The sequence below is a fragment of the Styela clava genome, chromosome 14 (genome assembly GCF_964204865.1).
Source record: "Styela clava chromosome 14, kaStyClav1.hap1.2, whole genome shotgun sequence".
In the NCBI taxonomy this organism is placed as follows: domain Eukaryota; kingdom Metazoa; phylum Chordata; class Ascidiacea; order Stolidobranchia; family Styelidae; genus Styela; species Styela clava.
This window is the reverse complement of record NC_135263.1, coordinates 8686730-8704657: the sequence shown is the minus strand read 5'-3', so window position 1 is coordinate 8704657 and position 17928 is coordinate 8686730. Positions and strand designations below refer to the sequence as shown.

The 17928-nt window shown below is 33.7% G+C and overlaps 1 protein-coding gene across 1 annotated transcript; it reads right to left on the bottom strand.

Moving 5' to 3' along the window:
• Positions 1-913: 913 nt before the first annotated feature.
• Positions 914-12823, bottom strand: LOC120340621 (uncharacterized). Its single transcript, XM_039408925.2, has 2 exons — positions 10964-12823; positions 914-2346 (listed from the first exon to the last, which is right to left on the bottom strand). Exons 1-2 carry the CDS (start codon positions 12630-12632, stop codon positions 2204-2206), a joined length of 1812 nt encoding a protein of 603 aa, XP_039264859.2. The 5' UTR covers positions 12633-12823; the 3' UTR covers positions 914-2203.
• Between the last annotated feature and the right edge of the window lie 5105 nt (positions 12824-17928).

Here is a 17928-nt window from a genome sequence, read left to right as displayed (position 1 = left end):
TTAGAAACTTGAGGAAGATTGTAACAAAAATAGTCAAATTAGGACGATGAAATTCTGAATCAAATATAAGCTTTGAATAAATCAAAAAGTAGGTTATGCTTTTCAGAATAAATCGTAAATAGCCTGCGGAATTTATTATACATTTGAAAAAGAAGTGTGTGCACTGTAACAACTTGACAAAACTTCATGGTGACTAACTTGAGCGACTCATATAAAGTTCTACACAAGCAACTAGAAAGAGATAAAATCGATTTAATTGTTAAAGCATCAAAATATTATGTAGATAGAAAAATATAAAATGAATTTTGAAAGGCCTAGTTTTGTTTTACTTCATTTTCGTGGCTGTTTGACTATTTATTAGACAAAGAGATATATATATCAAGTTATAATTAATCTTATTTAAAACAAGTATAAATATTTGACAAATTTTATACTTATTTGCAAAGCATCAATGTGGGCTCTTCAGTAAATACTCTATATTTTTACTAACTTAACAACATTATCCAGTTAGAAATTCGTAAGAAAATATATATGCCCAATAATAAGTAAATTGAATTGGGTCTATCGATCATTTCCAAAATTGTTATTGTTTTTTGGATATAAAATTGCTTTCAATTACTGAACTAATAGCTTTCAATTTCTTAGTATTGATAGGTGAAAATACCGCCCTTAAGACATCTTTTTTTCAATATCTTTCTGGTGAGTCGGCTTCAACAAAACCTTATTTTGAAAAATTGCACTACCTTGTGGTGATTTGATTTTCGTGACCTTCCCGCGTTTGTGCATTTCTCTTTGCAATATGAAATTTGCAAACTTATTTTATATTTCTATAAAAATAAATAAATACGAATCTCTGAAATTTCTCCTTTATACGTTGTTTCTCACTCATTTTAACCAATGTAATGAAGACACCTTTGTGCTCAGTAGGAAATTTATTATTCTCGATTTAACACTCAAAGGAAACAAATATAAATCAAAAGGCAGTACGGTAGGTAAACGATATTTTTAAAACTGATATCGACAGAGTGAGGCACCACAATAAGCGGTGAGAAACTTTGAAACTTAAAATAAATTCAGGCACCATGAAAGTTTTGTAATGGTATTGTTATCGGAACGAAATGGCGCTTTATTCATGATGGGTATTTTATTCATTGAAAATCTTTTTACTATTTTCAACAATGCAAAATGAAAACATAAATTCTATCTTCAATTTGTTAATATAAAATCTACAAGATTCCGAGGAATACCGTTATTACACAAGTAGTTTTAAATATTACTCATTTTGTAACAGTCATTTTACAAACTATCTTGGATATATATGGGTATTGTGTTTTATGCCAAAAATAGGCTGATATTGCAGTCGACTACAATCATTATCAGAACAGTTAAAACAAATCAAATTGAATATTTTGTAGTAGATATGTTTAGCTTCAAATGAATTTTTAAGATTTGGTTTGGAATGCTTCAAGATACAATAAAAGCAATGATGTTGACTCTGGGTAGTTGTAGGCAATTCTTCAATCGACTCACCACAGACAATTAAAGAAGAGCAATTGCACTAAAATAATTGGTAAATAGAAAATATAAACATAAGAAAATAAGGAAAAGAATAATCTTAAAAAGCCAAATTATATCTTCGGCTTGGTTATGTCAAGCGTTATAATTGTTAGTTATTCTTGTTAAGGTATAACTCTATCTGCACAGCAGCATTCTAGATGGCGCTAAACATCATCTCGAGAAACAGACCACTTCCATTTATTTGAAAAGACTTTGCAAAAATTACAATTCTTATGATTTAGCTGTGAATACCTTGTTGATAGAAATCAAGAATACCGCGTTTAATTTTACGCAGATGATAGCGCCATGCGTCAGTGTTTTGGTCAATGTAATAATAGCTTGCTTATGTTAAACGGAGAAAATTCAGCTCTTGGTGAACATTTGTGAATCGCCGCCGATTCCCATGTAAATCTTTGCGCGAAGTTATAAACAAAATGTCTAAATGAAGCGCAAAAGCTCGGTCATTCTGGCATGTATTTTTAAAAGCACAAATTATTCTCTATGCCATCTCGGCTTCAACCATGTCTCTGAGAGGATTCACTTGATTTGAACAGACCATCACCAAGCTTTATCCTGAGCTTGTCCTGATAACGTTGCTTTCTGTAGAATTGAAACAACGGCTTTTTTGCAGCGGCTTTGAACCTTTTTACATTGCGCACGTCTTGGTGTCATAGTAACCAGTGGCATAGCCGGCGGCTGACAGTGGCGGTGTGATGGCGGGATATGGAGGTTTCCTGTCTGACATAGCGTACTGGTCAAATTCAGTCTTAAATTTCATGCCTTGTGCCGCTGAAATACAAATAAAAAGATAATATTAATATTTCGTTAGACATATTAATTTTTTTCTAATAAACATCAAAGTAATAATCAAAAGTTGTTACAGAAGAAAACTCGCAAATAAATCTTTATAATTTTGTACCTGTCTATTAACAAATTCAACCGGATATTTATATGTAAACAGTTTGTCGTCATATTTTGTCATTTGGTCTAATTTATGTTATATTGTCACTAAAAATAATAGCATTCGAAAGTGCAATGTTATTTTAATGCCACAATGAGTAGATTTGTCAACTTAGCTCACGCGTTGACACTTGAGGTAAATTTATAGGCATTCCCCAGTAACAATTGTTGAGCTAAATGTTATGAAATAAGGTATTTTTCATTGGTAGTTGCAATATGCCGTGATCGAATAAAACTGCTTGTTTTAGGTATTATCAGTACTTGGCCAAATAAAAATTATATTCGCAACAAGTGATTGCTAAACTCTAGTCATTTGAACCGAATTGCTTTAATATGACGCCTGTTTCTCCTTATGAATACAACTGCATTGTGGACGGACTAACCATTAAATGATGGGAAGAATTGCGAAAATCTTGTTGCCATAATATAGTGCGACATTGGGAGACTGGTACCGTACAACTGGATATGTTGAGATGTAACGGCTTTGTTGAGATCCGACAAATAATCGGCTTATATTGGCTGCGTTAAGGAAACTTTGTTTTGTACATGCGTTATTCGTAGCACTTTAGTTTTATTTGAAATTACGTTGGTGACTTGAAGGACAGCGGTTAAAGAGTACGTGTTGCTTTTATACGACAATGAAAATGTTATGACGTATATGGGTTGTTGTAATTTCAGTGAAAATAGAAAGTAAAGCAGATTTGCGACTCATCTATGTCATTCGCAGTCTTCAAAATCCCTCAAACAAAATGGATGAAGTTTCTTTGTCAAATTCGGCGAAAACAAAAATTATATTGTACTTTTAATCACGAAATTTATTCCTGTGTATTTTGCCCACAATCGTTGTCATAACAACCATAACAAAAACACCTAATGCTTTGTTGTCACTCAAATTAATTGTACAGTAGATTGGGTTCTCGATCTTGTGTAAAAATCTCATATCGAAAACAATGCAAGATTAGAATTCTTCTTTGGCTAATGTCGTTTTTTAATATACAAACCAAACACCAGGAGTGAACAGAGCGGGATAAATTTTTAGGAACCAATGAATTGATCAGATTTCAACACACTTTCTCAAGCAATCAATTTTTACCACTAGAATCAAGTACCACACACGAGCATTTTTGACCTGCTATTTCAATAACAGGGTTTAGTTTTAATCTCAGTGAACAGTAACTGGTAAAATTTCCCATATAATAAGTCAAAGGCTTTATTTCAGGGGTGGCCAGTTTTAAGCCAAATTTTGAGCTACCAGTTAAGCCTTTAACTGTGGGCTTAATCAAATCTTTTGGGGCACTAAGATCAAATCGTCTACAACACCCTAAAAACGTCTATTCTAGATGATATTTCACCAAAAGCTTATATACGGATATGACGCTCCCCAAAAAGTCCTACATTACGCAGGATTAAAGAATTATATTGTTACGACGACGTAGTATGACTTCATTCAGACTGACCACTCTTTCAGTATCGCTTTCAAAAAACTTGGTAAATATACTAGCATTTGCCTACAACAAAGAACAAACTTAATTGGCGAAAATTACATTGCTAGTGTATATTTACTGAACTTAAAGATTACGTTTTAGAAAATATTTAAATATTTTGTGTCTATATGTTACAATATGTTTAATTGACCTGGAAAATTTCTGCGCTTTTGAACCGGCGCTTTTGAAGTGTCGACAAAGTATTTTGCCTGGCTATTTTTATCATTAATTTGGGGAACATTCCAATTGATGAAAATATGAGCGGACATATTTCGGACAGAACATAATCCTTATTTTAAGTTCGTTATACGTTGTGAAAATATGAGTCAAATTAGCTTATCACTTTTTGACGAAAACAAAACAAACATGTTCACTAAATTCAAGAATGAAATAAGGTTATTCTAGATATACAATAAATTTCATGTTAAGAAAATTATACAAAACTGAATTGTAAAATATTTGCGACATGTTTAGGTCTCACTGATAATTATCATAAAATATACCGATTGTTTAAATAAAAAGTTGTTCAATGAGTAAATATCTAAATGTTTTTATTTTATTTGAGTTTGCTCAATATATATGTATATATATTTTATATCCTCAATTTTTCTTCTCATACCATTTTCAATGATCTTTAACTCAGTAATTTCGGCGCCGTATATAAGCTACGTAAGCACTTTACCCCCGCACCACAAGGATTCGGGGGCTACAAAAACATTTCATGGGTATTTGAGCAATAAACCCTCATGGATCAGGATTGAAATCACTAACAAGAATAGGAGCGTAGCATTGGGGTTTCGTCATTGGTGGGCTCCACACAGTCGTTCGTTATTTTCCTCACAATATGCTAATGAAAAGCACCTGTTTGATATGATTGATTCAAATATATAAATATTTCATATTACTAATTTATTTAAGTGATACTATATACGTTTACTGGTCTCAGACCGGAAAGGCGACAGAAGCTACAATTAAATTAGATACTGAAGATATTGATTAATTTGGTAATTATACTTATCAACAAATATAAGTTCAAAAACATCACAAAATATCGTGCATCAATATTTTGTAACAAATGGAATAACAAGTGTAATAATTTCAGACCATATGTGTGAGATAATTTTGATAATTCACTAAAAGTGATGATAATTATTTAATATCCATGATTTGAAAATAATTGTTGCCTAAGTGAAATACATTTCAGGGTAATACTTCATTTTCCAAAGTACGCCTTAGAGTAGTCAATTTGTCAATGAACACAATATATGTGGAATGATACTGTATAAAAAATGATACCCAGTTTTCTAACATTATACAACCTTTGACATATTAATGATCGGCCAAAATCAAAGACAAAAATGAAGAGGTATACTACACAACAAATACAAAATTAATCAGAAAATTAGTACTTCTCAATTCAGATACAAGTAGGTCGCGTGTATTTTAAACGTCTTAGCGACCAAGTTCAAAGTATACTCTGTTTCTAGTTATTTTAAAACACCGCTCGAATCAAAGGTTGTGCGATATAAAGCAGGATGATCCTTTTCAATCGGATCACGATAAAAATTGGGGAGTGAGGGAGACGTTCATAATTTCGGTACAATTGAACTACGCGCCTAAGCTCGTTTCTCCACCTGCGAGTCAGGACTACAACGAAAGTAAAGAGATTAGTAGGAATATACTCACGATAACCAGTAATTATCAAATTTACTAAACGATTGTTTATTCTGATTCAAGAGGTGTTGTCATTTGTGTGTATAATGCTGGAAAGATTTGGGTAATTTTGGGATGCCACGTACAAATAGGAAAATCTTTTGTTGAGAAGTTTGAAACTCAAGTGAAATTATGTACATCGAGTATCACAGCTATTTTACAACGATCTTCTCCATAATAGTATGATGTGCGATATACATGTTTTTGCATTCTAGGTCGCGCAACGAATTTTGAAACAATCTTTCGACAGCTTCCCGGAAATCTTATCGAAGTGGATTCTCTGTTAAACATCAACTTTAGTCGAGTTTTCGACACTTTCGCGTGCGCGAGCGCAGAGGAATCTGTTGCTATGGAATTTGTGTTCAAAATTAAGCATTTAAACATCACAATATGTCGTGTATATTTACTGTTGTTGTCAGCTAGGTACAAAATACTCAAATTTGCCCAAGGATTTTGTACCTATCTAACGATAAACTCAATTATTGACAAGTCTTCTAGATTACTGTAGCGGTTTCTGTTGTCAGCACCTCACCAAATTCAAGTATTGTCATGTATTTTATAGATTATCATTTAAATGAATCTATGTAGATCGAAAATTCCGGATAGATAAGGTCAAAGCGATGACAACAAAACGCCATGTACAGGGGTAGATAATGGAAATATATAAAAATTGTAAAATAGAATCTGAATTAGAAAAAAGTTAATTTGTGTACTGTCGGGTAAGAATTTTCTTTGACTAGATTATGAATATATACAATTTTTTGTATCTATCAACTTCTATCAATTTATGTGTTGCATGGTCTTGTCATTTTAAAACTAGTCCATACTCAAATTATCGACAAAATAGTGTCATTTTTGAATGAAACTTTTAAAAATATTGTAATATCTGGGAAGAAGATAATAAGATCTATTTTGGTTTGTTTTTCTCGTCAGCAGCGACATTCCACACAAAAATAGCAAGATTAGAATACGAGTTTACCACAACCCGTATTTTTATGGTGACTTAACCAGGGCACACGAAAATTAAATAATTATTTTTCACCAAGCAAGTTGAACAAAGAGCTTTATAAACGCACTTTATGGGTGAAGCTTGACCAAAAATGTGTTTAGAAGCGGCCTAAACTAAACAGGAGGCAAAATGGGGCGTATATGCAAGAACATATGGACATATGTGTATGTCCACGCATAGTGTCCAGTTACCGCGGCACGCTTGTTTATTCAGCACCGGCCTACTGCTAGCAACCGACAGTTTTGTTTGTAAAATGATGCCAATACGTTTGGGATACTTTCTTTAATGCTGTTTACTTGAGTGTCCAATGCCCATATGTTGCTGAAATGATATAAACAGCAAGCGTGGCAAAAAAATTCTCTTTCGCGGTGTGCAAACGTTTGCACATTCCTATCTATCTAATTCGGGCAAAACATGAGGTGTTGTCTCCTGATTACGGGAAATCGTGTAATTTTCGAACTAACTGTGCAATTACAGACTGATTTTATCCGAAAATATACTCAAATTTAACGAGCGCGGTTACGATTATTGCAGATTTTCATTAACCGGCGAAGAAAAATAAGATAGCTTAAAATAGCGCAAAATAACAAAATACCTAGCGATTCGTTATATATATAGAAAATTCAAACACATCAATAAACAATTGGAGAAAGAGAGGATATGCAATTTTTCTACTACGCTAAAACGTCGTGGCTTCCATGACGACACTGATTATGCTTTTCTCCATTTAGAAATGGGGACATGGAAAAACTGTTCACAATCACTATCAATTTCGATGAAAGGCATTCGATTGTGGCACGGTTGCCTACTCGTATTCAGGTGGTCAATTTGGAAAACAGTTTTTTTGCTGATGCGTTGACTTGCCAAAATAAAATGGCGGATGTGGACGCAAAACGTCTGATATCGCTTGGCGTTGCGTTAAATATATCGTACTTTCCAGATATAGCTATTGTTTATTCTGGCTTTTGAAATGCAATAATGAGACGGTTGTGACAATTGGGTTACATGGAGAAAAGACTATAAAAATAACCTCGGTTGACGGTCAAAGATAATGCGACAAGGTAAAAATCTCGCTAAAACAGCAAATAACTGAGTTCTATAATTAGATAGGTATCGAAAACGTCCACAAATACGGGCTAAATTGCCCCGGGAAACACTGCCTTATTCATTTTGATCATTGATTTTTGCCATAGTGCCCACAAAACAAAATGAATAAGCGACCTCACATGCTAAGTATTTAGGATCTTGATAAGACTCTCCATCAACTAATTCATATTTTATTTGTCGCCGCGGGGCTTAATAAAAATTCTATCAGTTGTAGAATAAAAATGGTGATGTATTACTGGCTAAAATGCTTCAATTAGAGACGCAACCTCATCGGTTCATTTTTACCACATACGTTATCAAACAGCAAACAATAGTCTCAACCGTGAATTTCACATAGTTCGAGTAAGAACTAACTCTCACTTATTTAAAGTGTATAAAAGTCAAATAAAGTTGAAATATTTACTCTGCTTTTATAAAAAGTTTATTTACGATAGCCTTTGAGTTCTTACAATTAGAACTTCTATAAATTATTTCCTACTAAGTTAAGTCGAAAACAATCCTTCGAAAGTTCATACGTCATAAACGACGTTGTTTTCGTGGTGATTGAGGGGTCACAGGTTGAAGCCAAACTCATTTATCGACATCTTATGATTTATTGCCGTATTTTCTAAGGATTCTCTGCGCGTTTTATTCCAATAATTAAGATTTTGAAAACAATTCAATCAAATTGTCAAAGCCAAGTGAAATGAAGCAAATTTAATCTATGTAAAAATTCATCTTAAAAAAAATTGAAAAAATATTATTCTCATAGAAGGGTATCATGTTTTTATAGCGAATCGTGGACATAATTTTCTAAATTTCTTCTTATTTTCAGTTAAAAATGTAGCATAAACTGGTACATATTCTCATCAGGCATCATTACTATAAATTCAGCTATTTTTTTAAATGTTGAAGACAGCTTGTGTAGCAGGTGGCTTTCGCGTCACCTTGTCTGACGGTGATATTTGACATAAAGGCATTGCACTCAATTCCAATGAGGTTTGATACGATCTATCATTGGCGTTTATTGGGCATTTCTCTTCAATTATTTATCAAGAATAATATTGCCATAGAATTATAATAAGGGACTATCAAATAATGCCATATTGGAGGTTATTTTTAAAAGGCTGTCTGAAATGGCAAAGTTGATTTTTATGTCAAAAAATTACGATGAATCTATTTCACCATTTCATTAGTTGCGTCCTGAGACATTTTAGATATAAAAATCCTTGGTTTGATTCCACTTCATTATATGCAATCAGTTTTTAATTTTTATTGTGCTTATCCAATGTGCTTGTTGAATCGCAACTGAGACAGTAATGGAAAACAACACTGTTCTAACAATTCGCTATAATTACCTATTTATAAAAATACCTGAGGGTATCAAAACAAATTAGGAAGAAAATGTGTGAATTCTCTAATTTGTGGTAATTTTCAGGGTTAATGTTGCAAGGTAGCAACCCAAATAACTAAATGATTATTAAATTAGTTTTCTTCACACACACGTATGCGTCTTTTGCGGACGTAATTTACGAAATTCAATCCAATTTTCCACTCGCATATTGCTCATTATTAAAGTTGATATGCACGTTATTTGAAATTAACAAGTTTCAAATTTGATTCGTAATAATATTCATTTGTGACAACTCCCGATCACGCGCCAATTATCTTGCATTGTTATAATTAATTTCGACAAAATTAGCGATTTTATGGCCGTATTCTCATATAATTACCGCGTATGGTAAAGGGCAACTCTAATGCGACAGGCGACATTATTAAAATGCAGAACCGAAAATGCTGGCAACACCTCTATATCAAATTACATTGGGACAATTATTGTACGTATGAAATAAACTCGGCTAATAGTCACGAAAAATAAATATTAAGGTATTTCCAAAATTCCCAAAGTTTAGGCAAATTTGTTCCATTATGATTCGAGGTATTTCTTTGTAATTACGTCACGCCCGTGACAAAATTTAAAGTGAAAAAACTCATATGTCCGATTATTACTCATATCACGACAAATTTTTTGTGGCGAAAGATTAACAATTATTTAGACAAATTATATAATAACAGGTTAAGGTGACAAACTGAGAATTTAAAAAAATATTGAAACTCGACGAATTTTAAATTGCTTCATTTTTTAAAATAATGAGCCAACGGTTAGTGGGCTATCACGAGAAGAGTAGTATTTTAATAGGATCACCCAGTGAGACACTTATTGATACAAATAATTTTGACTGTTATGTTATCAAATCGTCATATTTAAGTGAAGATTTAGAAGTAACCTATTGATAATATGACAGTTGAATCCGTTGTTAAATTCAACCGCAGTGAATCATGTCCGGTTAAAAAGCTAACAATCTGATACAAATTATGATGAAATGGAACGACAACATCTTTCGGGACAAAAGTGATAAAATTTGACGATAATTGAACAATACCAATTAAACTTCATCAAAAATATTATTATTAGTTATGATGCTATTAGGAATTCGGTGTTATCTGAATCATTTCTTTAATCGACGAAATATATTTTGAAATAATCTTGATATCTTCTATTACCATACCGTCTTCAACTAACAGCATTTTACTCATTATAATATCATACATAGTGATCTTTTTATTGATTAAATCATTATTGGGTTTTTAAGTAAGTCAAACTGGCAAATACGAACATAAGTGCATGAGCATAACAAAAATAAACTAAATTTAAATCCAGATGTTCGCGACTAAAAACAAAGAAACAGAAGACAATATTCCGAAGATGAAATACCCACGCAGGCTTTCTTAATAGCAGATTAGGCTTCAAGTCAAGTATAAGTGACTACTAATATTTCCTGCGCATTTTAAAAACACTTGAAAATTTATGATAATAAAGAGACAATAACGGATTAGGAGATTGGGGGTAGGATAGCTATGGATGCGACATTTGAATCAAGTTTGAATAAACAACCAGTTGGGAGCTAATAGGAAAATATGGAGTATATCATGCTTATTTCATCATTATTTTTACGCTGTTTATTTTTATTCTAATGCAAGTAAGGTTTTTGAATGTTTTCCAGTTTATATTTTGTATGCGATAAAAATACTTTAGTTTATCTTTTCCTGTCAAATGAAATTTCTATGCAAAAGTAATACTATAATAACATACCTTCATATGAAAGATGATTTTCTCGAGCAGAGGCATACAACGAATGATAGTCCATTCTTGATGCTGCAGATGGAACGCCGTTCATGAGGTGGGGAGATTGATGATCGGTTGGAGATCCTGCCGATGGCGGTCCATGTCGCATGTATCCTCCGGCAGCGTGACTTCCTGCGCCCGGCCAGTTAAACATAGAAGCTGAATAATGGTGGTTGTGTGCCGCGGCCATGCTGGCGGCTGCCGATGGTGAAATTTGCGAAGCACCAGTGTTGGGACAGGTTGTGTAATGGGCATTCAAGGCTCCATTTGGGGAATGTGGAGTTGGTGGTAACTTCGGTGTGACTGAATGATTGGGGGATGTAGGGCTCGACATACCGTTTGAAGCGGCAGCCGCAGCAGCAGCGGCGGCCCCATTCAAAAAGTTCATTCCTTGTGGATCGAAGCCCATCAAATTAGCCTGGTGGCGAGGCGGAGGCATTGCTGAATGCTGAAGCGACGCTGCAGCACCAAACATTTCATGTGGAGGATAACCTTGTGGTCCCATAAGTCCAGGTGCACCGCCGAAAATACCATATGGCTTCAATGCCTGACATTTGCGCCGAAATCCACGGGGTCTGCGTCTGAAAGATCCTTCTTCAAACATAAATTCACTAGCTGGATCAATAGTCCAGAAATGTCCTTTACCTGGTCGCCCCAGACCCTTTGGTAATTTGATAAAACATTCGTTCAGAGACAAATTATGTCTAACGGAATTTTTCCAACCTTGATACGAACCTCGGAAAAATTCAAATCGACTTTGTAGAAAATGATAAATTTCGCTCAGAGTAAGTTTTTTCGTTGTTGAGCTTTGTATCGCCATTACGATGAGAGCAATATAGGAATATGGTGGTTTCTCTGGTCTTCTATGAGCAGGATTTGCATTGGCTGTACCACCTTTCTTTGTTGCTACAGTAGCGCCACCGTCACTTCCATCTTCCTCAGTCGATGTTGATGTTTCAGATCCGTTCATGGATGCGTTAACAATTCCGTCGGTGTTTTGATCTTGCTCTGAGTTTAGTTTAGTACTGTTGTTATTGTTAATATTGCTGTCATCTGTTGTGTCCGATAAAGTATGTAGATTCCTTTCTGAAGTAGGGGATGGATGCTGATGTGCCATGGGAGGCTCTAAACTATTTTCATCATGATTATGGGAGCGCATTTGAGGCGATGAGCTCGGAGCTTCTCTGCTATTCGGTCTTGATGACATATCCAATCCAGGAGCCAAAGATGCAAGTTGTTGAGATGCAGAAACAGGATGTAGGGAACGAGAACGTTGTAAATGTTGATGCTGTGCGTGTTGGTGATATTGCATGGCGTGGTGAGAATGCATCGGATCATGGGAGTGACTTAGTTGCAAAGGCTGATGATGAGCGGCACCGGCATTTTGAGATCCTGGTGAAATTTGTTGATGCGGTAGCAAATGCCCTCCCTGAAGATAACCATCTGGACTTGGTTGTAACATTCCGGGATGAGGAGGAATTGATAGCGAAAGACGATGTTGCGATGTCGAATGAGGAGAGTGGTGTTGCATCGGCCTCGCGAGTGACATTGGATGTGGACTGGTCAACAAATGTCCATCGCTTGAATTTGGACTCATGACGCTGACCGACGAATTTCGACAACTACTCGCCTCCATTCTAAGACGTTGTATTTATTCAACAAAGGCGTAAACTTCTCACGCAGAATCGAAAATATAATTGTGATAATATTTATAAATAGTATGTTGTCAGTGTATCGAACGGTTTGTAATTTTGTCTGTTACCCTTTGATTTGCATTTCAGAATATAAACAGATTCCAAAAAGATTACAATTATTCCTGTTAAAAATATAATTTAATATAAGTTTCCCATAAAACGAGTAATCCGCATCAACAATTTACACATGGTAAGTAAAAACTGAAATATTACTTAATAAATAGAAACAAAACGTAATCAGAGGTTAAAATGAATTAGGGATACGATAGGAAGCCGACCTAATAAACAGTTATAAATATTGAATGAACAAGATTTAGTTGAAAAACTAAAATTTCCTATTTGTCATATGTGTTTCTCCTCTTTTTACAATTCTACAAAGTCTCGAATCATCTCTTTTTCTGTAACCTGGCGATAATATATGCGAACGCACTCTTATCTTACATCAAATAATGTAAACTTGTAAAACGTGCTCGACTTACAACCGTAAATATTCAGTTCAAATGAACCGAACTAGTTTTTCAAACTAAATTGCAATTATGTGTTCTAGCTCATCTTTAGGATTTCTATTTCTTAATAAATTGAAAACTCATTCACTTTGTTACAGCATAATGTTTCATAGCAAATTCATCAAGTCGGAAGAGAAAAATAAGCTGCTATTCTAACGACAACCCAGAGCGAGTACTCGAAAGTTCTTAGCCGTAGACACAGGCGTACAACGCTTCTCGATCGAGAAAAAATGAAAGCGCTCGACTTCGCTACACAAAAAAGTTTTAGCAGGATCATTCGTTGCTCTCTAAATTATAGCTATTAACAATCGAACGCGCTTATTATATGCATGAGCGTCAAAATGCAAAATATCGAAGAAAGCTTTTTGCATCGAACCGGGATTCGCTATTCATTAAGGTTTTTTTAATTTATCAAAGTGGGAAGAAAACAAGAAATGAAGACACACCTCAAACCAGTTAACATCAACAAAATTTGCTAAATGAAGCAGTTACGTTACTTGTTTCTATATATAAATAAACAATGTATCCTATCCGTTGTTATCGCGAAATATAATTTCAATATTAAATAAAATTTAGTTGCTATTTAAATGTAAACATTTCCACTAACGGTATATCGCATAAACAAATTCGCGGTAATGAAAATTAAGCTAAACACGTTGTTTCATTCACCATGATAGCACTACAAAAATAAATATAAAACTTTATGATGCCTTCAATCGCTGCGTTAAGCAAGTTCATAAACGGGTGATATAATTACTACGAAATTGTACGCTGTATGCAAAATCAGAGATTCGCGTTCGCCTGTAGAACAATTTGCTTGATTTTATTTCTTTCAACATTTCAGTAAACGGAATCTCACTATAGTCTGTTTTTCACTTATTCATTTGTTCTCGAAGTGAAAAACGCTACTTTATCCGTGGTTACATTTCAAATATGCCAAAACTAAAAGATACTGATAAAGATTTTTTATATCTTTCCAATACAAAATACGAAGATTTAGTTATACATTATTGAAAACCTGAGCTCTTATCGATGTTTACGGCAACTTCCCTCAAGTTTGCAATACATGCATAGCTAACCACAACGAGGTTTAAGATAAAACAAATAGTATTCCTCAAGAGCTTCTGGGTTAGAATAATATTACGCCATTTTGTATTCAGATATTTTGCTGTTTCAAATTGTATTCCGGAATTGCACTACTATGTACTACACTACTACACTTTTAAACTTTTGATACTTATATATAAAGTTATAGAACTTCAAACCGTTTATTCGGAAAATATGTGATAAATTTTTTAGACATTTTATCAAAGTGTGATGGAAAATATTTCAATTAGAATACTGCAACTTAAACTGAACTGGTGTTTACGATTCCGACCGTAGGTTGAACTTGATAATTTACTACAATCTTGCGTTGAGGAATGACTTGAACTGCGCGTTTATTACCGAGTCTCGTAAATATCAAATTGAATTAATGTTTGAGGGTAAAAAATGCGGATATTCGCAAGAGTGAAATATCTTAGAGGTGTCTTTCATAATAACTATGCTGTGACCCATGAGTATATATATATGTACCCATGATTTATCCAAAATTGTTAATTACAAAAAGACAACGAATAGTGTTACATAATTTGTGATTAAATTTTATTCAACTTTGAAAATCCATATAATAATGTCAGCGAACTCCCAAGAGTAATGGAATGATGTTAACTGGTAATTCGACACATAACAAATTAATTTCAAGTTTAACCCAAAATATCAATCTGCCCTACCAGCCATGTTTGGGCATGAAGTCGACATATTCAAAATTGTGTTTTTAGTGTAAACAAATAGAAATATGTCTACTGGGTCCAAAGCGACATAGATTTTGATCTCCGATTTCTTCGACGGAAGAAAGGCATTTGACTTTACTAGGGAATGGTTTATTATTTATCATTCGCACAAACAATCAAAGTAGCGTTAAACAAATTACATCATATTGTAAGAATAAGGTGTATTAAATGAAGTCAAATTATTTGAATACTGGTTTCTGTGCATTGAAAACTACAACTTATCAATGATGATAAGAATTATAATACAAAAGAAACCATTTTCAAATTGCGACACTTTTATTCCAAGAAGACGTGCGCAGACAGCTGCCGGTATGAAAAGTCGCCATTTTGTCTAAATCTTCCGGGAGGAAATTATCGACTCAGTCAATTATGTTGGACTCAATAATCCTGTCTCACTCAAAACATGATATGCCATAACTAGTTCATTCCATGTACAATTAAATAAAAATATTTTTACGTGTTTGTCGGTGATTTTAGTAAACAAATTTTCCGTGTGGGCTATATGGTATAGGTTGATACGCAAAACAATTGTAATTGAGAAGTTTATAAACTGTCTAGTATGTTGAGTTAGACGATTGTATTCCCTAATCGCCAGTTCCATATTGATAAGATCGAATCGTTGGTTAGGAAACAATAACTTTTTTGCGATTAAATTTAATTGGTACCTCAACGACGCCTAAACACCCAGCGGTTTGGATTATGCCAGGTTTTTATCAGCGGCGATAATTAATACTAATTGGGATGTTTGTTCCAATTTACGAAAATATTTTTCCTAACGATTTCCGACGTCGGAACCTAATTTTTCGAGGTGCTAATGACAGTTAAAAAGGAAACTACAGTATCATCCTATCCGACTTATTGAGGATTGATTTTACCGAAATAACTTTCGAGATTTCCGATTTGATTTCGATAAAAGATATAAATGAGAGAAAAAATATCAAAAAGTAAGGAAACAAAACTTTGATTCGGAAAGCAAGTTTTTATTTTGAATATAAAATTTTCCAAATAAAATAATGTAGTATTCAAATTTGTGTCATAATAAATTTACAATGTCCTTCGAATTTAGATGGAATTTTTGGACAAGAACCAAAACCAAAAACATTGTAACAAGCAACGGATAATTTGGCTGCTAGGAAAAAAGTTTAAAACCTTTTCTGGAATAGAATATTTTTTCATGGTTTTCAATCAACTTACTTGGATAATTTATTATACTAAATTATCGTGTAACAGTGCGAGCAACGTTTAGGATTTTTTTCCATAATCAAGTAAAAGCTATAGAAAATTTGCAAAAATCGTCTGGGTTTGCTTTCTATCATAGGTATTTGCTGATGTTTAAGCATTCGAATGTGGTTCATTCATACGAATTTTTTACTCTGTGTTTCGATATACTCCGTGTTCGTAATACACATTTAAAATTTCTCATTCATCTTTTACAACACTTGTCCCCATTGCGCGTTGAATGGATGAGACCCGCGCATGTTTATCTGATGGTACGTTACGCGGGACTTATTAATATTTTAAACGAAAAACTCAATTGATGAGGACTTTTTCTCCGGATACACTTGAAAACAAATTTTCATATTTTCAAATAGGCTGTAAAATAACATACAAGCGTTTGTATGTTTGATCAAACTGTCTCTATGGTTGTAACTTATTGAATAAAATATTTTTAAATCAGTGATTGGTAGAAAATTATAAATTCTATATTTATACGATTTATGTTATATATCTCAAAATTTCTATAAACGTTTCATTATCTTATTCAAATTATAAATGCATATAATATTGTTGTTCAGAGAATAAAATTAACTTTTTGAATATTTAATTTTGATAACTTATAAGTAAGTTTAAATGAAATATTCAAATACAAAAGTTATTGTTTACCAATCGTGATATTTTTGTCATTGAACAACATTTTTTAAATAATCGCTGATCTGTTGCAGATGTGAGTTGTTTTTACATCGCGGTGCATACCAGTCCAGAATCAATGTCCGACTGGAATAAATATTTCAAAAATTCGTCCACATATTATTTTAGTTGGGCGATTTTTTTCTTGGTATGTATATATGACAGTGTACATGACCATAGATAGAACGGGCAATACATTCGATCTGTATTTATTGATTATATTCGGTCGGGATATTTCGCATCCCGCGCTTCAGCTACAAGATATAATTACTGTGAAATTTAGGACGTTGACGTGCTTTTTAACAGCAAAGGCGTGACGTGTACCGATTGGGACGACTCGACGTCGGTAATGCGACCTGGTGAAGATAATCCCTATTGTTTATCATTATTCGAAATATATCGAGCGCCGGCGGCTTGTCGGGGTGGCCGGCCTGTCACTCTGCAATGATAAATTATCTGAATCCGTGACAAGGCTAATTGCTACATGCTTAAAGGTTTTCTATATAAAAAAAATTGATTCAGGCAAAGGAAGTACCAGAAAACAATAATAGGTAAAGTCCAATTTTGGTGAAAAGACATAAAACAAGATATGAACTATATCGCCATCTTGCGGCTCAGTGATTTATATATACCGGATTTTGTCTCGGCGATAATTTAAAATGCTGAATCTTTTGAAAAATATATACCTAACTTATACCATCTATTAAAATGAAAACTAGGTTGCAGTGTACATTTTTCTTGTTGCGTATGACAATGAAGGTGAAAATTGTGTGATAATTACTGGCTGATTGGATTTAGAAAAAAGAAAACCCGGATAATTGTTTTACTCTCGTCGGAGAAATTTGTTTGGATAAAGTCAATTTCTATTCACAGTTTGGAAAGTTTCAGTCGAGGTAATCTCCGCTCATTCATTGTCTTGTGACGTCCGTATCATTGTCCTATTTAGCGCTGACGATTCAAATATAAATAAACAATATTATTTGGCGCTTATT